The sequence below is a fragment of the Herpailurus yagouaroundi genome, unplaced genomic scaffold, assembly GCF_014898765.1.
Source record: "Herpailurus yagouaroundi ecotype Mexico unplaced genomic scaffold, PumYag 159, whole genome shotgun sequence".
Taxonomy (NCBI): Eukaryota; Metazoa; Chordata; class Mammalia; order Carnivora; family Felidae; genus Herpailurus; species Herpailurus yagouaroundi.
This window is the reverse complement of record NW_024412400.1, coordinates 27,349,110-27,372,242: the sequence shown is the minus strand read 5'-3', so window position 1 is coordinate 27,372,242 and position 23,133 is coordinate 27,349,110. Positions and strand designations below refer to the sequence as shown.

General features: G+C 40.0%; 2 protein-coding genes across 8 annotated transcripts in view; one reads left to right on the top strand and one right to left on the bottom strand.

The window, feature by feature from the left end:
* The first annotated feature begins 142 nt into the window (after nt 1-142).
* ASTE1 (asteroid structure-specific endonuclease 1) lies at nt 143-11,549 on the top strand. 2 transcript variants are annotated; one of them, XM_040480187.1, is made up of 5 exons: nt 143-400; nt 1,601-2,922; nt 9,312-9,522; nt 10,727-10,786; nt 11,441-11,549. In XM_040480187.1, exons 2-4 carry the CDS (start codon nt 1,618-1,620, stop codon nt 10,774-10,776), a joined length of 1,566 nt encoding a protein of 521 aa, XP_040336121.1. In that variant the 5' UTR covers nt 143-400; nt 1,601-1,617; the 3' UTR covers nt 10,777-10,786; nt 11,441-11,549. The 2 variants fall into 2 exon arrangements, 1 of the variants encoding a protein (XP_040336121.1); XR_005792053.1 differs by lacking the exons at nt 10,727-10,786; nt 11,441-11,549 and adding an exon at nt 5,329-5,399 and having other exon boundaries at nt 9,312-9,424.
* Nucleotides 11,079-23,133, bottom strand: part of ATP2C1 (ATPase secretory pathway Ca2+ transporting 1) — a 177,215-nt gene continuing 165,160 nt past the window's right edge. For 4 of the 6 annotated variants that reach the window (XM_040480173.1, XM_040480171.1, XM_040480176.1 and 1 more), the window contains one exon: nt 11,079-11,628. In XM_040480173.1, the coding sequence (XP_040336107.1) occupies nt 11,533-11,628 (96 nt within the window). In that variant the 3' untranslated portion in view covers nt 11,079-11,532. Of the gene's footprint in view, nt 11,667-23,133 lie in introns of all 6 variants that reach the window. The other 2 variants (XM_040480172.1, XM_040480174.1) reach the window with 1 other exon arrangement.

Below are 23,133 nucleotides of genomic sequence, written 5' to 3'. Positions count from 1 at the left end.
TGGGGACCGTTGCCAGGGAGACAGCGTGAGGCATGCTGGGAAGCCGGGGCGAGGCGGCACAGAGCCGGTCCCCGAGGCGGAAGTGTGCATCGACCCAAATGGGCGGGGAAAGGGGAAGAGGCCCGACCCGCCCGGCTTCACTAACATGACAGCGGCCATTTCGGAGATTACTTCCCGGCCTTCCTTAGCGACCTGACGTTTCGGGGCCCGGGAGCACCTGTTTCCCCGGCGCGGTGTGGCACCACTGGCTTCATGGAACCGAGCTTCCCAGTGACGTCATACGCGGAGGCTTCCGGTTCCCGCTCTTGAGGTTGGACTCTCACGTGCAGGCGTTTCCAGGACTCCCTTGGCTCCTGCAGTCTTTTAGTGGAGGGGCTGGTCCTCTGGGAGGACCGTGCAGGTGGGCTCTGCCGCTGGTCCGGGTAGCGGGTTGTAAGGGCTGGGGTGGCGTAATGTACGGAAGCCTGTGTTTGACGACTTACAGCAAACGTTTTGTGCGCCTTTCTCCCATCCAGCAAGCATTTGTTCAACAGCTATTGCAAGGTCCTGTAATTAGTTTAGGATGAGTTGACACGGCCTCCCTCTGTTCGCATGTATTTCACAAGACCCACTTATAAATAAATGACTACTATACTGGATAAGGAAGGGCCAAAACTGGGGTGAATTGAATTGGGCGCAGAATGCAAAGAGGTGCCCCCGAAGTCTGTGATCCAGATACATATATTTTAATGCAGTGTATTTAAACGTCAAAAATAATGCAAAAGAAATACATGACTGACAAAATCTCATTATTTTAAATAAAGACAGAATCGGTAACCATGCCATGCTGAGCCGTATTGGAGCGTGAGGCCAAAGGAAATACTAGTAATACACACCCTATGACTTCAGGTAGCCAGATGGGGAACGATATTCTTGGTACTGAGCCAGAAAATGCAAAGATGAGAACATGAAAAGAGCCTCTGGTTAAGGTGAAACTGGAGAGTTTTAAGTTCTTCCAGGCATGAAGCAGTAATTGTCCTTACTCAAAACATTGCCAATTAAGATGGGACCACAAGCCAAGGCCTAAAAGAAATTCCCAGACCCTGACTGTCAGAAAAGAAAAACTGGATCCGTATCATTGACCCTACACACTTTAGTTAACTGAAGTCTTGTGCTCCCTGATTTATTAATTATGAGATCGAAGAGGGTATCATTTTTATAGCTTAGGACTTTTTATCTTGACCCCACAAAAATATTCTTTGTTGGAAGACGGTAACGGCTATCTATCTCAATATCAAAGTCCACGGTAGTCTCTATTAGTCTGTCAGTAATGGACTTTAATGGATTCTCTTTTAGAGCCCCCCGTCTCTATCCATAGGTTAAAGTCCATGAAACCATTGCACTTGTGCCTTGTAACATACGGGGAAAACAAAAGAGAATGAAAATGAACTCAGCTAGCCAGTGGTGCCTGAGCATCTAGGTAAGAATTGAGATGCTGATACCTAATATATTGGTTAAAGAGCTGTTCGTGACATTTGCTGTTGGTTTGTGGTGCTGGGAATGATAACTTGGTCCCCAGTAAAGAGCACCAGTTGAAAGTGTGTTCCGTTGTTTTAATTAGGCAGTTCTTCAGTCATCATGGGTATCCGAGGACTAATGAGTTTTGTAGAAGATCATAGTAATGAGTTCTTCACTGATTTGAAGGTGCGGGACACAAAAATTGTCATTGACGGCTATGCTCTCTTCCACCGGCTTTGCTTCAACTCAAACTTGGAACTTCGATATGGAGGGGACTATGACTCTTTTGCAGATGTTGTACAAAAATTCTTTGAATCACTGTTTGCTTGTAATATCTGTCCATATGTTGTGTTAGACGGAGGATGTGACATTTCAGATAAAAAGCTTAAAACTTTAAAGGATCGAGCCAGAGAGAAGATCCAGATGGCTCATTCCCTTTCTGTTGGTGGGGGTGGGTATGTGTGTCCCTTACTCATCCGGGAAGTGTTCATACAGGTTTTAATCAAGCTACAGGTGTGTTTTGTCCAGTGCTTTTCAGAAGCAGATCGGGACATTATGACACTGGCTAATCATTGGAATTGCCCTGTGTTATCGTCAGATAGTGACTTTTGCATTTTTGACCTAAAAACTGGGTTTTGCCCACTGAATAGCTTTCAGTGGAGAAATGTGAGCACTATCAAAGGCACAGGAGACTGCTATATCCCTGCCAAATGCTTTTCCATTGACGCGCTCTGCCGTCACTTCAGCAATATGAATAAAGCTCTCTTACCTCTCTTTGCGGTGCTGTGTGGAAATGATCATATCAATCTACCCATCATGGACACATTCTTAAGTAAAGTCTGTCTGCCTCTTGGAGCTACCAGTTCAAAGGGGAGGAGACACCACCGAGTTTTGGGACTTCTGAATTGGTTATCTCATTTTGCCAACCCTACCGAAGCACTAGATAACGTTCTGAAATATCTCCCAAAAAAGGATCGAGAAAATGTGAAGGAAATTCTCTGCTGTTCCATGGAAGAATACCAGCAATCCCAGGTGAAGTTGCAGGACTTCTTCCAGTATGGTACTTATGCCTGTCCTGCCGCCTTGAATCTGGATTTACCAGAATGGATATTAGTGGCATTGGCCAAAGGCCAGCTATCTCCTTTCATCAGCGACGCTTTGGTGCTAAGACGGACCATTCTTCACACACAGGTGGAAAATATGCAGCAACCAAATGCCCACAGAATATCTCTGCCCATCCGTCAAATCATCTATGGGCTTCTTTTGAATGCTTCCCCACATCTGGAAAATGTGTCCTGGAATGCGTTGCCTTCTCAGCCTCCAGCTTTCAGTGAAGTGGAAAGGATTAATAAAAATATCAAGACATCAATTGTTAATGCAGTAGAACTGCCCAAGGATTATTCTGATTTAAGCAAATTGACTGAGGTAAGCGTTTGTAACACTAATGTCATTTTTGTAAAGTACTTCACGGGTTAAAACGTGCTTTCATGTATACTATCTCTCGTAATGTAAACAAATGAGGTTGGTTGCTACTCCCCCCGCCCCCCGTTTGTAGCTGAGAAAGCTAGGACTCAAAATAGGTGAGTGTGTGATACCTCAGCCAGAGAGGTGCAGTGCTAGGACCCAGTCGTAGGTCTTTTAGCTCCCAATCTGCCATTTCCACTCTACTTCAGTAGTCTGTTATCTGTGCAGTTATTACTACTACTCTGTTGACACTAGCTATTCATAAATTGGGGGTGTGTGCCTTTAAAAAAAAAGGCAAAGGAAAAAATTCTGAGCTACAAAAACAGTGTGCGTTGGTAGGCATTTGTCATAGGCGTAGCTGATATCTTAGACTGCATCAGATTTCAACTAATAAGATTAATACGCTTGGGTCTTAATTTTTCATTTTTATCTATGAGGACCTGTTCTTTTAGGCATTAGGTTTATGGCCTCATGATGATTAGTTTGATATTGAAAACAGGATTCTTTGCCTAATTCAGTGTTGTTTAAACCTGAGTAACACTCAGACCAACCCCCTTTTGAAGGTAAAAAAAAAAAAAATTATGGATCCAAGCGTTTATTTTTTTGTTTACATAAATATATTGAAAATTGCAAATATATATGGAACTGCTTAGGCTAACACAAATGTACAGATTAAATGCAGATAAATTTATAATACCAATTGCAGGGCCTATTTGGAGTTTTTTCTTTTTTGTTTGTTTGTTTTTTGAGAGAGAGAGTGCGAGCAGAAAGAGGGGCCGAGGGAGAGAGAGAATTCCAAGCAGGCTCCATGTTCAATGCAGAGCCTGACATGGGGCTCGATCCCATGATCCTGGGGTCATTGACCTGAGCTGAAATCAAAAGTTGGGCGCTCAACTGACTGAACCATTCAGGCACCCCTATTGGGAGTTTTCTTAAATCCAACTAATATTCAGATTCATGAGACTGTCACAGACCACTCCTGGTACCAGTCTACTCAAGGATATAGGATAGCAACCATTGCTTCCCAGCAGGTTTGAATGAAGCTTTTCTTTCCTGTGGGAGTTTTTTGGAACAGTCTACACCACTGGTTCTCCGCTGGGGTGATTTTGTCCCCTTACCCTGCCCCACCTTCCCCGGGGGGCATTTGGCAATGTCTGGAGACACTTTTGATTATCACTGCCTAGGTGGTTGGAGGGGGGGAGGGTGTTGCTACTGGCCTCTAGTGGGAGAGGCCAAGAATGCTGCTAAACATCTTAAAATGCACAAGACAGCTGCCCACAACAAGGAATTATCCAGCCCAAAATGTCAGTAATGCCAATCCCGGGCCTACAGTGCTGAACAGAGAATAACCTCTCTACTCTCCCCATTAGCACCAGCTCAGGCAGGAGGAAATGACATCCATATTAGCTGGATACCAGAGCCTCCTTGGCAATGGGGAATGACTACTAAGGGGAACAGGGTTTCTTTTTGGGGTGCCAAAATGTTCTGGAATTAGTGATGGTTGCACAAGCTTATAAATATACTAAAACCACCTTGAAAGGGTGAATGTTACAATATGTGAATTATATCTCACTTAAAGAAAGAAAAAGTCTCACTGGCCTCCTTTCCCCACTCCTTTCTTCGAACAATTCCATAAACATAGTTTCCGAGCTATGCCCCTCAAGGGCCGTGCCTAATTACAAGTCACTGCACTCAGGGAAGCCCCAAGATATGATGTCCCCATCTGGTGTTTATGGTTCATTTATAGTTCAAATCTAGTTGCAGTTTTACAAGAGTCCTTTTTACCATGCTAAGTAACACAGCTAACTTTATCACATTTCTAGGGTTTCAGAACTAGAACGTTGAGCATAAGTCAAATTCCAAACAGAAGGGATTTGTTAAAACTTTACCCACAGCAATAAAATTGAAATTAGCAGAATTCTAAAGGGTGACGTTTGTTGCAATTACATTTCTCCTCACAACATAAATGGTGCTGTGGAGAGTTTTTCTAAAACTTTTTATGGCTCTATTGAAAAACGATGTACAGTGAAGGGCCCATGTTTAAAGTGTGCACTTTGATGAGTTTGATGTATGTTTACGTCTGTGAATCCATCCTTGCAATGAAAATAACGAACGTATGCACCACTCCGAAAAGTCTTCCTCCCTGAGTACGAACACACAGCGAAGTATACAGATGAGTGTAGAGCTTGATGAATTGTCACCAACTTGACACTTCCATGTAGAGAATGTCCAGATGAAGACTCATTATCAGCATCCCAGCAGCTTTCCCTAATGTCCATTTCCAGTACCCCCTCTCCCACCCCCTGTAATCGCTCTCCGGACCTGTAATAACACTGAATAGTTTTAACTGTTTTTATATTTTTATAGATATGGAATCCTGTAATGTGAATCCTTTCATCTAGCTTCTTTTATTCAAAGTTCGTGAGGTTTAGATCACTGTGAGTAGCTGCAGATCACTTATTTCTCATTGCCATGTTACCACATTGTGGGAATTTACCACAATTGATCTTTCCATGTTGCAGGTGATGGGCATTTGGGTAGTTTGCAGTTTGGGCAATTATGAATAGTGCTATGAACATGCTAGTGCACATCATTTCTTGAAAATATGGATACTCTATCTGTTGCAGATACTACTAAGAGTGGAATTGCTAGGTCGTGGGGTATGCATGTTTAGTTTACAAGATACGTTGTCAAAGGTCTGGCAAGGTGGTTTAACCATTTAGTATTCCCACCAGCAGCTTATGAAAGTTCCTCTTACTTTACACCCTTGCTGACACCTGGTATTTTTTATCCTTAAGAAAATTTTTTTTTTTTTTTTAGCTATTCTGATGGTTGGATAGTGGCATCATTTTAACCAATTTGGTGGGTGTTAATTTGTATTTCTCTGATGACTTATGTGAGCACCTTTTATGTATCCGTTGGACACGTGGATACTCTGTTATAGAAGTTTCTGTTCAAGGTCTTTTGCCCATTTTTCTGTTGGCTTTTTGCTTATTTCTATATATGTGTCCTTTGTCAAATAATATGTATTGTGAACAGACTCTTGCATAGTGTAGGTTGTCTTTTCACTGGAGTATGTTTTGATGAACAGAATCTTAATAGAGTCCAATTTAAATTTTTGTTATTTATAGTTATCACTTCTATAACCTACTTAAAAAATTATTACCTACTCCAAGGTCATGACAGTTTTTTTGTCTTTCATATTTAGATCTACAGTCTATCTACAATTGATTTTTTTGTGTATGGTGCAACATAGGATCAAGGCACTTTTTCCCTCATATGAAAGAAAATCCAGCTGAGTCCATGAGTGTAACATGCCGATTATACTCTTTGCTAAGTGGAGATGACAAGTGTTCTCATCACTTGCCTGTATTCAAAGTAGGGTGAAAGTCTGGTTCACTTTCTTTGTGGTCGTATCTTTCAGCTTTTCCTAGGCATAAACTAATCAATCCTGTACTTAGTTCAGTGTTGCTAGCTCTAATTAACCCATGATAATTCTTTTTTCTTATTTATTTTTGAGAGCAGGAGAGAGGCAGAGATAGAGGGACAGTGAGAGAATCCCAAGCGGGCTCTACACTGTCAACACAGAGCCTGACGCAGGTCTCGAACTCACTAACCATGAGATCATGACCTGAGCTGAAATCAAGAGTTGTACCACTCAACCAACTAAACTACTCAGGCACCCCAATTCTTTTTTTTTTTTAAGTTTCTTAGAGAGAGAGAGAGAGAGAGAGAGAGAGAGAGGATATGAGTGGGGGAGGGGCAGAGAGAGAGAGAGAGAAAGAGGGAGAGAATCCGAAGCAGGCTCCATGCCGTCAGCCTGGACCCCAACGTGGAGCTTAAAGCACGAACCATGAGATCACAACCTGAGCCGAAATCAACAGACACTAAAACGACTGAGCCACCCAGGCGCCTATAGCCCAGGATAATTCAAAATGGTATCAAGTGCAAATGTGATTCCAAAGACAAATGCAGGTATAAGAGAAATCTTGTGATAGTTCTCTAGTCGTTTTGTTTTTCTTAACATGAGGCAGTAATAATACTTTATCTGCTTTGTGCCAACGGTTGTAATAGCAACTTTATACTTATTTCTCACAGTAACCACATAGGATAGGGTTTTCATTTGGTTATTAGCTGCAGTGGATAGAGATCCATTCAAGGTAACCAATGAGAGGCTAATTATAAGGAGAGATGCAAGTGGGTCTTTCTTTGGGAGTAAGCGCCACGACCAGCCTCTCTCTGGGTGTCTCTGCTTCTCTGTGGGATCTTCTTCTACCGGCTTGTGCTTTCCTTCCCCTCTGGGGTAAGGGGAAGTTGTCACTGGGCTAAAACCTAACCAAATTTCAGGGCTGTGAGCAGAGTCATTCCTCTTTTGGAAGGGGCTAAGAACTGGTGGGTTCCATGAAACATCTTGTGTAATTCACTGTAATGCCCATTTACAGATAATCAGATTGATGATAGAAAAGCTCAGAAACTTGCCCAATGCTGTACAGTTAATGAGAAACAGAACATTTCTAAAGTCAAAGCCCAAACCCTACTTTGTTCATAAAAATTGTAATTTGTAATTGAATTGTAGACAATTCAATAATTTAAGCATTATATGTCAGAAAAGAATTCATGTATTTTTTTAGCTTTACTTGGTGTATTTTCCTACCAGTTGAGATCATAAAGTTTTTGTTTTAAGTACTTGCTATTTCCCGTAAGAGTGATGGCTTAGACTGTAAAGCATCTTGCATATTTCTAATTTTAAAAAGTTTATCACAGTATCGGGGTGATACTGTGGTTCAGTCAGTTAAACGTCCACCTCTGAGTCCGCTCAGATCATGATCACAAGGCTTTGTGGGTTGGAGCCCCATGTTGGGCTCTGTGCCAACAGCATGGAGCCTCAAGATTCTGTCTCCCCCTCACTGTCTCTGCCTACCCGCCCCCCCCACACTCACGCTCTCAAAAAAAAAAAAAAGTTTTATCACAGTATCAAAAGTTTAAAATGAGTTTTATAAATTATATTTAATGCTTTCATGCATCGATGGTGAAACTATTTTATCAATTATGATGTTTTATTTCAGGTTGCCATGTCCATTCCCAGCTGTCAACACACTGATTTGACTACAAACTAGGTTTTAGGTACTGAGAAATGTGTCTCATCCTTACATAAAGTTAAGAAAGAAATCCTTTTCTGGCTGCATGCAGACACTAGGAACACCAGTTTTTTTTCTTTCTTTTTTCTTTTTTTTTAATTTTTTAGTGTTTATTCATTTTTGAGACAGAGAGAGACAGCATGAGCAGAGGAGGGGTGGAGAAAGAGGGAGACACAGACTCTAACGCAGGTTCCAGGCTCTGAGCTGTCAGCACAGAGCTGGACGTGGGGCTTGAACTCATGAACCACGAGATCATGACCTGAGTTGAAGTTGGACGCTCAACAACTGAGCCACCCAGGCGCCCCGTTTTTTCTTTCTTAAAGTTTGGTGGTAAAGTCCTCCTGAAGGTGCCCTGTTAATAGTACAAATTTCCTTATTTATTTAAGTGTGTGACCTAGAAGGTCCTTATGGTTCTTAAGATTCATTAAGGTAAAGTTATTTCAAGAAGCCCAAACCCCTCATAGCTGTTAACTCCCTTTTATTTGAAGTGTACTCTAACGCATGGAGAAGTGAATGGGGTGTGTTAGTGCAAGCACAATGCAGGTAGTCCTTAAATATTCCCATCTCCCTTGAATATACCTCTCACCTACAAGCAGCCACCCTGGAACAATCCCTGTGTAGAAAAACAAAAAGACAAAATAAAACATTCAACTGGGTAGGGACATGAGACAAGACCCAAACAAATAGAAGGCTGTATGATATGCCACAGAGGGTGCATATAATCTAAGTTTGCCTTCCAGAGGTGATCAGAAATGGCATCGTGAAGAAGGTAGGGCCTCCGTAGTCACTGGCAGTTAAGAATAGGGTTGAGTATAGATCTTTGTCTCTCAACGCAGAATAGTTCAAATGCAGATTCCTTGGTTGCTCTCACATTTACTGAATCAAAATTCAGGGTGTGGGACCTGAGGACTGAAATTTTTAAGCTTCCCAAGTGACATGCACTGAAGATGTTCACCAGCCTACATGGAGGGTGGAGTGACATGAGCAAGGGCCGTGTAGTGGGAGTACACAATATATCCATTCAACCGTATTTATTAAGCACCCAGTGTTTTAAATGCTTTGAGTGTGGCTAATTTCTTTCTTTCCACAGGAAGGTAAGAAACTGACAGAGCAATTCATCTGCACTAAAGTCTCTTTATACTTGGGGTGGGGCGGGGCGGGGGGGAGACATTCCCCAAAGTAACTTGCGGGATGTTCGGTATGTATTTTCAGCTCTCCTTGGCCAAAAGGCAGATACTTCTGTTAGAAACCCTGAAGGTGAAACAGACCATCCTGGAGCCAATCCCTTCTTCATTGAAGTTGCTTGTTTCAGTCAGTTGCTACTGGTTGCAGCACACAGAGGCCAAGGCAAAGCTACATCACCTGCAGGCCTTACTGCTAGGGATGCTGATGGGGCCCTTGCATGTCATAATCAACAGCCCTGGTAGGTATCTGGAAATTCCAGGAGGAAAGTTTTGCACATTGCTTGCATATAATTGCAAGTTTAAAGAAACAAACAAAAATATTCTTCGTTGTTTACTCCCATCGGTTGTATTCAGAACTTAGGGGTGGAGCCACCAAAATATCATTCATTCACTGGCAGATGTTTTTGAGCACTTCTGTGTGCCAGGCTCAGTGCTGGAGTGCTTGACTCCAAGGGCACAGCAGTGAAGGTATGCTGCTACTGCCTCATCCCACGCGAAGTGTGCATGTGTAACGTGCCAGTTACATTCTGGACTCCATGTACCCTATCCCTATTCCCGAGCATCAATACAGTGGCAAGACAGTTACATTCTGGACTCCATGTACCCTATCCCTATTCCCGAGCATCAATACAGTGGCAAGATCATCACTAGAAATTTATGTAAAATTGTCCATCGGTGAAGCTTCTGAATTCCTACAGCCATAGTAAATATTCGTGCTTGTGCCATTGTTTTACTTTTTCTCCACTGTAAGTTTCAATTAGTGTGTTAGTGACGACAGAAATAGTAACTTTTTTTTCTGTTAGAGAAATACCCTTTAAGGTAGTTTCAGCTGCATGTAAGTATCAGGTGAAATAAATGCTGATGTCTTGGAGCACTTCAATTCTTTAATAGAATTATTCCCTTTAAAAGATTATGAATGCTGTAACTCCTTATCTAAACACATATAACAATCACCACACCCAGAACAGTGCTGTCTGATATCTAATCTATGCTGTCTGATATCTAATCTAATGGCCATTAGCCATGTGTGGCTCTTTAAATGAAAACTTCAGCTTCTTGGCCACATTTGAAGTGCTCAGTAGCCACATATGGCTAGAGGCTACTGAATTGGACAGCAGAGACACAAAACACTTCCGTCATTGCTGAGAGTTCTGTTGGACAGTGCTACACTGGAGTTTACTTTTTAAAACACATTAAAGGAAAGAGTGAACTGGTACAGACTCCAGGACACCCCAAGTGTGAGAACAGTTGTCAGAAGCGACTCTTCTTATAAGAGCCAACTGAATGAGTTAACGCCCACTACTAGTGAAAACACAACTTTAGGGTATTTCCACCTATTGAATAATACTGTAGTTTAAGAACATTCTCCGAGCACAAGCCTATTAATTTTTTACCTGAGTCCAACAGAAGGGGCACGTCAAGGGTCTGTTTCTTTTCTTTTAGGAATTGTGGACCCTGCACCCAGGCAGGCTCAGTGCCTTGCTGCTCGCTAATGCGTAAAAGGTGGGCCTCCTTTTTATTACTTTCAAGTTGGTCCAACATCATTTTGCACGCCCCTACTCAAACCTGCAGGAGCTTACAGCTGAACGCAAACAGCACTCCTCATTGCCTAGGCTTGTTGCTTCTTGCCTCTTAACCTCCGCTACGTGAAGTAGATGATTTGCCATAGTCTCGAGTCAGTCATGCTTTTGTTTTCCTCCCATAAAGCAGAGGTTAAAGTGTGCTTTGAACACAGGCTGTGTAAGTGCACTATAGCAAGGGGCGGGTCTCCATGGAAGGAAACTTAGTGAACGAGAACAGTGAAGAGAAGGCTATTTAATAGTAATTTGTATTTTTCAGAGAGACAGATTTTGGGTTTGGAGAGTTCAGAAGCAGATGTATTTTAAGTCAGAGATACTATTTTAAGGAAAAAAATAAATAATTTAGGGTTGAATGAAGTTAGGTTGTCATTAAAAAGGCATTTCAGTATAAATATTTCAATGTATACAGCAAGGCTTTTACATTGACGTTAAAATAGTAAAGAGCCAGAAGAGAAAAGCATTTTGGTTATTTAAAGTAATTTTTTTCTTTATGGAATTCAAAGTTTTATAGAGAGAGAAAATTACAAGCTATACAGTGTTTTTGGAAATACTGCCCTCGGGTTGTTTCTTTGTCTAGATAAGGAAGATCTGCGGGAGGATGGTGCTAGGATGTTGTATGAAGAGTTCCAGAGAGTGAAGGAGCAGACACGGCCGGGCACGAGACTGGACTTAGACACAGCTCACATCTTCTGTCAGTGGCAGTGCTGTCTGCAGATGGGGATGTATCTCAATCAGCTGCTGTCCGCTCCTCTCCCGGAACCAGACCTAACTCGGTAAGCACCACGGGAAACTAGTTCAGATGGCTGCACACAGAAGTAAATACTTTTATTTATACTTAAAGCAAATAAACTTCTAAAAATTAATCTTAGTATAATTGGTCTTGGATCGCTATTAGAGCTGAAGAGCTGGAAACATATAAATTTTTGTCCATATTCCCAAAGAAAATTGCCATGATTAGATCAAAGATTAAAAAGCCCGTCCCTTAAAGTAAAAAAAGAGGCAGTTGTTGGTAGGATAGAACTCTTTCCTTCATTTCTCTCAGGCCTTTGATCAAGTATCACTTTATAAAGCCTCTTTCTGATTATCCTCCTGGAATATTACTCTCTACTTCCAGTCACTGTAGTCCTATTACTCTTTTGGATTTTTGTAATTGCATTTCTTAACACGTGGCATACTGTTCATACACTTGTTCAAATATTTATTAAATGCCTACTCTGTGGTAGGGTGTAGTGAACAAAATATTTCTTTTTAATCTCTGCTGTCATGGAGCTTTTATTCTAATAAGATGACTCCTAGACACTTAAGTGGACTTTATTTAGGGTTTTTGCTTTGCCAGGTGAGTATGAAGAAAGGAGAGGCAGCCTGTATGCCAGGAAGGGATTATCATGTTTGAGTATGGAGTTTAAGCTGGTAAGAAAGAAAGGATAGCAGTAGGGTGTGGGTACTACGTTCAGTGGATTGGACATCCAGGAGATCCCAGAGGGAGGGAGAGAGGAAGAATAAAGGGGAGATTGTTAGCAAATGGAGTGGAGATTGGAGACACACTTTGTCTCTCTCCACTTGAATGGAAGCTCTGTGAGGAAGGCACTTAGCTATTTACTTTTGTAGCCCCAGTGCCTAGCATTTAGGAAAAACTCAAATATTTGTCAAATAAATGAATGATGTATGTTTGGAGGCATATAAAATCTGCTGGTGTGACTTTTAAGTGTTTTAAGGTATAAAGCTTCCTAGCAGTAAATAGTGTTAATACATCTCTGGACCTGATAATCTGAGTCAACCCTAGAACCTTCCACCCAATAAGATTAACTAGCCTTTGACCTATGGATTCTTTATGCCTTTCCATTTTATTTATTTATTTTTATTTGTCTTTTTTGTGCCTTTCATTAAATAATTGAGGTCATTCTAGACTGGATCCTCTCTAGCTACCACAAGTCCCTTTATGACAAAACAGGGGAAAAAACAAGACCAAACCGTTCTCTTCATAATGATTTCAGCAGGACTGTTTTTGCATCTCAGCTTTACTAAAGCTTTTTAAATGATGGTCTTACACTGATTAAATGATGGTTCTGCATTAGTTGCTAAGGCACCAGTGGATCAACTCTGGCAGTAAGTTATGTATTACATTTGTAACCACATCTTACATTCCTGCAGTAGATTCTCAGTGCAGGTGAATCAGTGAGCTTGCAAACGATGCCACTAAATTTTCTCATATTTCAGCAGACTGCCCATTTGGTTTATCAGACATTTTTAATTCCTTTTCTTTGAAGTGGTAAGAGGCCTGCTCAACTTTCAGCTGGTTGCAGAACCAGCAGGCATCTATCTCATTTGTTGACAAAGAGTTTTTAAATATCACCAGCCAAATTTGTACTAACAACTCAGTTCCTTCCTTCAAGGAACAGGTTTTTAAGTAATTTTAGTACTAATTGTATTGAAGAGCTAAGTGTTTAGCTGCACTTGTTAAAGCCATGTTAATGAGCAAAGTTCTCCACTGAACGTATGCTTTAACAACACTCTTTTCCTCTCCCTTGAGACAGACTGTACAGTGGAAGCCTGGTACACGGACTGTGCCGACAACTGCTAACATCGACTTCTGTAGAAAGTCTCCTGAGCATGTGCCCTGAGGCGAAGCAACTTTATGAACATCTGTTCAATGCCACAAGGTCATATGCCTCTGCCGAATTATTCCTACCAAAGGGTAAATCAAATTCAAAAAAAAAAAGGCAAAAGAAACAAGGTACCAGCTGGTCAAAGAACAGAGTGGGAACCACCTCAGACACTAAATGCTGGTACGAGGGAAGCAATCGGTTTGGGCTACTAACGGTTGAAAACTTGGAAGAACATATTGAGCTCTCAGAGCTTGAATAAACTCGGTCTGCAACAAGATGTACAGTTTTTTCTTTTTTTTTTAAAGTAGGCCGCACACCTAATGTGGGGCTTGAACTCACAACCCTGGGATCAAGAGTCCCAGATGCTCTACTGACTGAGCCAGCCAGGCACCCCCAGATGTGTAATTCTTAAAACTTTGATTACCTCCCTTCAAATGATTAACTTTTTTCTTTACAACTCATCTGTTAGGGGATAAACATTGTAAGAGGCGATCTTTGAATTCGAGGGTATTTTGTATTCTGTTTTTAATAAATACAATCTGATTTAAGAAATTTCTGTATTTTCTTAAACACACTTGAAAGCATGTTTGTACTTCTCATTCCGTTTTAGGAAGTTAATAAGTCTATAGCCTTTACATTGCAGCAACTCAGCCAGCTATGTTTTCAAAAAGAATATAAGTTCTGCTTCAATTATTTCCCATAAGCAGAAGCTGGGTTATTATCATTTCAAAACATTTTTTTCCCAAATGTTTCCTCTTCATCCTTTATACTGAAAGATCTGAGCCTTAGAAGAGAGAAGTTGAGGATGCCAGACAGAAAGTAAACACCTTTAAGTACTAGGAAAATGAGACCCATGGCAGGCTTGAGGAACATTTTATGTGCTCCAGGTTTTAAAGCAGAAGTTGAAATTGTAATGGCTCCAACAAATTAAGAAATAGCATCCTGAGCTCCTAGATCTAGAGGAGAAGGAGGAAACACTATGAAGAAATTAAAATATTAGTGATATATGCAACAATACCAGAATCTTAGGCCATTTTTTTATACTGCAATTATTGACCTATTAATGGGATATGAAACCAATGAGTCATAACCAGTATTTTTTAAGTGGAAATCATTAGGCATGCATATCATATATTAAATGGTTGTACAAAATGTATTTCTTACTGTGGATTGCAGTCAAAAGACTTTGAAAGGCACCGCTCTGGAACACACTAGAGGCTGCTAAAATTACAACTACCGATAGAATTGGGAAAGTGCTGGCCAGTTCCAAATAAAGAACTTGAAAATAAACAAGCAAGTGGAATCAATCTAATTGGGCAAGATCTAGAGATCTGAAGGTGTATTCCCAACCTTTATTTTATTTCTATGCATACAAATTGTGTTTTTCCTTTGTTCTGTACTGTCTCACTGGGTACATTCCATCAGTAAGAACCCTAAACACAGTTTTAAGCTGCCATGTTGAACAGGCCTATATTCAGTTCCTAACATCTGGCAAACAAGTCTTTCCACTTCCCTAGTGAGAACCATACTCTTAGGGGAGTACGCCTAGCATCAGCCAGTGTTCTATACACACTTTCCAAGTGTTTGCTGGCTTTAGCCATTTATAAAAGACAAAAACACAGTCTTATTTGTTCCTAAAGTTTTCAACCCTAAAGACTGGCTTCTGTTTCAAATAAAGAGTTCTTGAAATAAAATTTTTGTTTATTTTAGGAGGAGTGCATGGGGCTCTGTACTAAGGTGGTTTTTATGTCTCTAAAGAGCTGATTCTTCACAGAATAATCAAAAAAGCAGTCACATGCTCTATTATTGATACATGCTTTTCCAACAACTAGATCTAGGCACATCTAAGTAATTACAAGCATATTAAGTCCTTTGTTGTATCAAAATTCTTTTTCTTGATTCCTGCAGTTGGGGGCCAATCTAGAAGTTAGACCAGTATGAATGTCCTATTTCCTGGCTTTATCATCAACCCTGCCTTTGCAAACAACCAACCTTGCATGAAAGACTATTTCTACCTCCACTTTGGCAAATAAATAGTTTGATAGGTACCCAACCGAACAGTGTATAGGCTACAGAGTTTAATTACAAGTCAACTTAATTATATCATTCATCTTTTTCTTTCATTAAAAGGAGTTTTTCAAGCAAAGGGGCCCTCCTTCAGTAGACCTAAGAAGTCAGGTTCCCTTCTCTAGCCATTATAATCAGGGCCATTTACTTAAAATTATCCACCCAGCCTTCCAGTAAAGGAGTTAAAATCTAATAATGTCCATCGACTCTTACTCTCTGAGAATTAAGGCATTACCCCGCCCCATTATATATCTTATCTTGGATGTATGAAATGAGAGGTCATAAGCACTCCACAGGGTATCTGAGGGGTTTACCAAAGAAATACGATATAGAACCTGATCCCCAAAGTCATGCTTGTGCAAGCTGTTTGGTGAGACAACATACAATGAAATAACAAGAACATTTTATGGAGCAATCTGTCAACTACAAAATGGCAAAGTGAAACTGAATGCTACGATAAAGAGACAGGAGTCATCAAGATGAGGAGAGGTTAAGTCATAAGATTCTCAGCTTTGGCTTCTGAGCTTGGCTTTAAGAGACAGGGATGTAATTCAGAGGAGATGCAGGGGCAATGGAAACACCTCTGTAGAAGCAGAATGTTATACATTCCACGTTCCACTTGGAAAATTTGTTCCCTGTTTTTAATCATGTCTTTAGGTCTTGCTCTTTCTGATTCAATTCTAGCTAATCAAAGCTCACCCGAGGCTTTGGAAATGTAAGTCTTCAGTTACCAGTTTAAGTATGAAAGGAACTCTGGACAGCTTTTTTAAATGAGTAAATCTTAGGAGTAACGTTGGAAGAAAAACACTATAATATAACCATGTTCTGTGTCTAGTTGTGATAAAATTATACTTGAACTTTATTGGTACAACCCCTTTTTAAGATACCTGGACCTAGAAAGTTTAATGTATGTATCCTGTAAATATAAACCCTAAAGGCATTTCATGATGATTGATCATGACAAAAAATTCAAATTAATTTTAAGATTTAAGTTTGTATTTATAATTCAAATTAATTATGATTTTAGAAGATAAAGACCTTTATAGCTAGAAAGATCTTGGAATTATCTTTTCTTCCTCTGTGCATAAAATAAATGAAGAACTATGCCTCAGTTACCCTATCTATAAAATGGGAATCAGAATACTTTCAAGTGTCCATAAAGATAAAATGACATGTACTTTTAAATTACTAAGCACAGTGCCTGACACTAACAACAGTAGTAAATGATAGCCATTATTGTTACATCCACACAAGAAAACCAACAGCAAAGCAAGGGCTCTGGGCAGGAGTGAGAGAGGGCTGAGCAGAAAGATCACCACCATGAGACCAATGGCTGCCAGAGATAATGGCAGAAATTCTGCAGAGGCAAGGAGGTCACCACTATCAAATATGGTGAGAAGGGCAAGAACGTGAAAACAGCAACTTCAGCAGAGATGTTAGGCTGAAGCCAAACTAAAAAGAGAAGTGCCAAGAGAATGTGAATAAGCAGCCAAGCTCACTCAACCTCAGAAAACAGGGGGGAAAGACCAGAAGGAACAACGATCCCTACGGGTATTTGTGCCCTTCCTGCGCTTTTTTCTTGCTATCGAGGAATTTTCTATATTGTTTTTGAAACCGAATTTGAAATATACTCGGTTTTAAAACTATGTGTAAAGACAGGAAAAAATGAATAGCAGATATGACTTACCCCATAATCCTAAGGAGGCCAAAGTCAATTTCCCCCTCTCAGTGAGATTTCCAGACTTCACTGGGTACCATCACTCCCTAGTACATGGTACTTGGCTGGCTGGCACACCATGAACCCAGAGGAGCCCCTGGAAAGCAGTCACCTCCAAGACCAAGAGAAGCAATTTCACTTCCCTAAAAGGACAAACTCTGTCCTTTTAGTATCTGACTCCAAATATAGTGACCTTGTATTTTTAGTGAGGTGGACATAGGGTACTTGGTATTTACTGCATGTCTTACATTGATGCATTTCAGTCAAGACAGCTGAAAATGATTCTGCACCTTGTATCTACTTGAAATTAAATACTATTTATTTTATAAAGATTATTAAAAAGATGCCTCCCCACTTTCAGCAACAGCTTTCTGAATAAAACGGTAAGCTGCTTTGGCATTTCTCTCCAGGTCTGAAATATGCTAAAATTCAAGTTCATTCAACTATAAAAATTCTAAGATGAGGACCTCATGCTGAGGAAGAATGTTTTAAAATTCAAAGGCATGACTGCACCAGGCCATGTATCAGTCTGTTAAGAGGGGAAAATAGATGAATGAGGTAATACATGGAAAAGAATTTCTAGCTTGTTTCATAGGATCTAGTTTTCAGAAAGAAAAATCAAACTTCACAGGAATGTGTTATAATACACATGCAATCACTTTTATTCCTACCTAGTCTTGATAACATTTTAGATATCTGGTTAAAATAGATAAATAATTCTCTCAATATTTATATGTGTACATATATGTATACACACATACATATACACATATTTTAACAAATAATTTTCTCCTTATGACTTTGGAGACACTTGGGAGATTTCTTTGTACAATACAATTCACTGTCGTCAGGATCAGGAAACACCTAGGAATATTTTTGTAAAAAAAACAAAAAACAAAAAACTGATCAGAATGTATTAATATTGGAATTTTGATAATTTGGAAGACTGAAACATTTGACTGTGAAAAAATTAAGCCAATGTGATCTAGCATACAAGATTAGGAAATCTTTTCCACTGTGTTTTTTCATATAATTGCTGCTTTTTGGAGGATGAACTGAGGTGCTGTTTCTTCCAGGAGAACTGCTATATGTCGAACTGGGCATTACCCTCCCCATAACTTCTGTCTGATTCATGTGTGTTACACATTATGGGGGGATAAATCAAAGGATGTTGATAGGGAAAACAGAAAGTCTCCTTTCCAGTGTCTCAATGCTTGCTAACATGGATACAGAATAATAAACTATATTCAATGATACGGAGGGGTTATATGTGGATTAATCCACCTTTAGAAGAACTTGCTCTCATGTGGGAGTTTTTTTGAGTGAATACTTACTAACATCACTCTGAAAAAACGGTGTTTATAAATGTATCAATGAGGGGTGCCTGGGTGGCTCGGTTGGGAGTCCGACTTCAGCTCAGGTCATGATCTCGCAATTGGTGGGTTCGAGCCCCACTTCGGGCTCTGTGCTGACAGCTCAGAGCCTGAAGCCTGCTTCAGTTTCTGTGTCTCGCTCTCTCTCTGCTCCTCCCCTGCTCATGCTCTGTCTCTCTCTGTCTCAAAAATAAATTTAAAAACCTTAAAAAAATTTTTTTTAATAAAAATAAAAAATAAATAAATGTGTCAATGAGAAATGCTATAAATTATATGGTAAAATTATTATGCTAAAATTGCTATGGTTATACAACATTTTTGTGCCTTCATAAAATACTGGCAGGAACCTCTCTGTTTTCCTATTTCCTATCCAGTTGTGATTCATTTGTGTAGGGTGAGATGTAGTTGGGAATTAGGGAGCCAGGGGTTCTGTTGTGGATATGTTAAGTTTTAGGCACTTAAGTGAAAACATCTGCTGGGCAGCTGGATCTATGTCTGAAGCCTACATTAAAGTCTTTGGGTGTTGAGATTATAAACTATTTTCTTCCTCCTCTATGTAAAAACACCCCCAGTGAATATGTTGTGCTCTTTTATGATCAGAGAGAGGCAGTAGTTGATGCCTCTAGGAAGGATGGCATCAAGAGAGCAAGATTCTGGGGGCGCCTAGGTGGCTCAGTCAGTTAAGCATCTGACTTCAGCTCAGGTCATGATCTCACAATCCATGAGTTCGAGCCTCGCATTAGGCTCTGTGTTGACAGCTCAGAGCCTGGAGCCTGCTTTAGATTCTGTGTCTACCTCTTTCTCTGCCCCTCCCCTGCTCATGCTCTCTCTCTGTCTCAAAAGTAAATAAAAACATTAAAAAAAAAAAAAAAAGAGAGCAAGATTCTGACGTTGCCTTATCTTGTCCCAAGAAACTATGGAAAACAAGAGGTAAAAATGGGGGTGGGGTGGGAGCCTTTGTTGTTGAAATCTGAGAATGGTGATGTCCACAAACCTAAGTTTCCAATCACAAAGTACTGTAGCCCTTCAAGGTATAAGATGTATGAACTGTGTTTTAAAAGATGAACTAAAGAAACTGACCCTATTATAATAACCATAATCTATTTCATAAAGTGGTAAGTCTGACCTTTCAGAGGAATCCACTAAGAAATATTATAATTTTACCTTCAAAATATGATAAATACTATGCAAATATATTTTGGTTTGGAACGTTCTGTTCTGAGAAAATGAGTGTGTGCATTTTCCTCTAATACTGCGCTGACAAGGATATTTTGGTTTCTACCATTAATAAAATTCGTCTTCCCTAGCAGGATGATATACAAAAGTCTACTCAAATTAAGCTTGTTTCTGTGTATGTGTTAGGAAGAAACAACCAATGAGAAGGAAGTCCCCACTTGTGTGTGTGATGAAGAGCACAACTCAGATGGGACAACAGATCAGAACTTTCTACCCAATCATCATAAGAACAAGGAGACTTGGTGCTGAGGTGGGACTGATTACAGTGGGCACATCCTCCCTGTTGATGATGATGTTCTGAGAACAGACTAAGACTCTGACTTCCTCCACATAGGAGCCTTGATGGAGACTCAGGAGTCAGTAACATCAAATTTGCTATCAAGTTCATCCATCCCAGAGATAATATCCTGTTAGAGGTTAGAAGGTAGAGAAAATTGACGCCACTTCCTTGCTAGTCCAATGAATGCAGTGCATAGGCCTATTTGCCTCTTTTTGAATATCTATATGAATAGGCAGCCTTTTTCTATAAAGGGCCGGAAAGTAAATACTCTAGGTTTAGTGAGCCATATGGTCTCTGTTACAACTACTCACTTCTGTTGTAGCATGAAGCAGTGATAAATAATGCATAAATGAATGTATATAACTGTGTTCCAATAAATCTTTATTTACAAATCCAACAGCAGACTGATTTAGTTTGTCAACTCCAAACTAAATCAACAGCCCATGTGGGTGACTTAGGCAAAGATTAAAATAAACTGTTTCCCTAATTTGTAACACACTGGCTAATTCATGGGCCATCCAGACCTGCTCCCTATATAAAGACAGTCATAAATTCTAAGGCAATCCTATTATATAACCATACTGATGAATATGAGAAACATGAAAATATATTCAATTATAACTCCCTACAATTGATCTAATAATGCTTAAATATAAAGTCTGTCATGCTTTCCTATCAAGCAAACATTTTTTACAATCATCTATTTGGTTGGGGTCTGTATAAATAGCTCCAAAGATAATATTTTGGCAGACTCACATAAGTTGTTTCATATTGTGCTTTTATTTTTTTTTTTTTAATTTTTTTTTCAACGTTTATTTATTTTTGGGACAGAGAGAGACAGAGCATGAACGGGGGAGGGGCAGAGAGAGAGGGAGACACAGAATCGGAAACAGGCTCCAGGCTCCGGGCCATCAGCCCAGAGCCTGACGCGGGGCTCGAACTCACGGACCGCGAGATCGTGACCTGGCTGAAGTCGGACGCTTAACCGACTGCGCCACCCAGGCGCCCCTCATATTGTGCTTTTAAAATGCAGACTTGATGAAAAAGAACAAATGGTCAAGGCATTACAGTATTTTCTTTATGACCATAAGATGGCACCAAATTGTTACTATTCAACTAACAAGCACTTCGGCATACTTATCATAGGAAGGCCTTAATAGAAAATTGGGTTGTTTTTTTTGTTTGTTTTTTAAATTTTTTTTTAACGTTTATTTATTTTTGAGACAGAGAGACACAGAGCATGAATGGGGGAGGGTCAGAGAGAGGGAGACACAGAATCTGAAACATGCTCCAGGCTCCGAGCTGTCAGCACAGAGCCCGACGCGGGGCTCGAACTCACGGAGTGTGAGATCGTGACCTGAGCCGAAGTCGGCCACTTAACCGACTGAGCCACCCAGGCGCCCCTAGAAAATTGTTTTTAATGTAGTTGAGTAGATTAGTATTTTTTAAAAAAGCACTGTATTAAAAAAAAAAAAAAAAGCACACTTTGTTTACAGTTAAAAGCTAGAAATACTTGGAACCCAAAATGGACCTCCAGGCTCATGCAGAACCACTCGACCAATTTCTGGCACTATGTGCTGTTAAGACTGTGAGATACGGTTTCTACCCAAAGGGTTAGAACAATCCAATTATTGCTGAAGAAATAATGGTGATGGGGCAACCCTGATTTTGATACGAAAGGCAGTTCTGCCAGGTCTAACAGCCATGGGACCAGCACAGAAATGTGGTCCTTTGCCCAGAATATTTGTCAATTTGGCTAGATTCCAACCAAAAGGGAAAGAAACAGCAAGGTCAGGTGTGTTCAGTGATCTGCACATGAAACACTGTCTACCTGGGGCAGCTGTACAAATGCAGGCAGGTACCACACTCGCAAATACTCAGGAGCACTACCAGGTTTAGATCAGAAAAGAATTTATAAAGATCAAAACTAATGGTTCAAATCATTTTTTATTTTCCTCCCCAAACTTCACCACTTAAACTTACTTTGAATGAGGAGGAAGATTATATCAAATTTCTGTCTAGATTTATCAATCTAGAGGCTTGGACTTGAATTTTTAATGCTTTCTAAAAAATAAAATCCAACAATTATCTTATGGATGGATTTATTCTTTTTTTTTTTTTTTTTATGGATGGATTTATTCTTAATAGTATTTACAAGAAACTGCCCCCCACCCCCCACACACATATCTTTAGAGTAATCTATAAAGGCCAGGATGGCGGGCTCTTCAGCTGGGCTTTGAAGAACAGGTAGAAATTCTAATTCTCAAAATTGAGGCAGAGGAAAAAGGTTCTTAAGTTGAAGGAATACTGTCCCAGAAGATCAGTAAGTAGATTGTGTTAGAACACTGTGTGAGGCAGGAGGCTAGAAAGATCCAAGGAAGAATTATGACTAAAATGGAAAAGAAAAAACAAAACAAAACACTGTTTTCTATTCTTCCACCACAAATCGTTTGGGGCAAGCAGCTAATATCTAATGTTAATGCGATTCACTTAGTGGGTCTCCACAAACAGCAAACTTCAATCTAAGCTATGCAGTTCTTTGCTGTATATTCTCTCACCTCTTAAGAGAGTGTCTTATACTGCAAATATTAAAAAGATGTGCTCCCAATAATTCAGATGGGTGCCTTCCTGTCAGTAATCTTAATAATAACAGATTCGTTTTGAAAGCTCTGTAACAAAGCTAAAATGTTATCTTTCCCCCAGCACTTTGAATTTATGTTTGCTGAGTCCTACATAATAACTATGCTAAAAAAACTATTTTCAAAAAAGTTTATTCTGTCAAAGCCAAGTTTACATTCATTTATTGCTTTACTTTTAGCAAAAGAATAGATAATGCCTGTAACAAGAAATGATTTTCCTACATTATACTTGGTCAGCCATGGCTTTTATTTTTTTAAGTTTTTCCTTTACTTTTTATTTTAGAAAGAGCGGAAGTGGGGGAGAGGAGCAGAGGGAGGGAGGGAGGGAGGGAGGGAGGGGGGGAGAGAGACA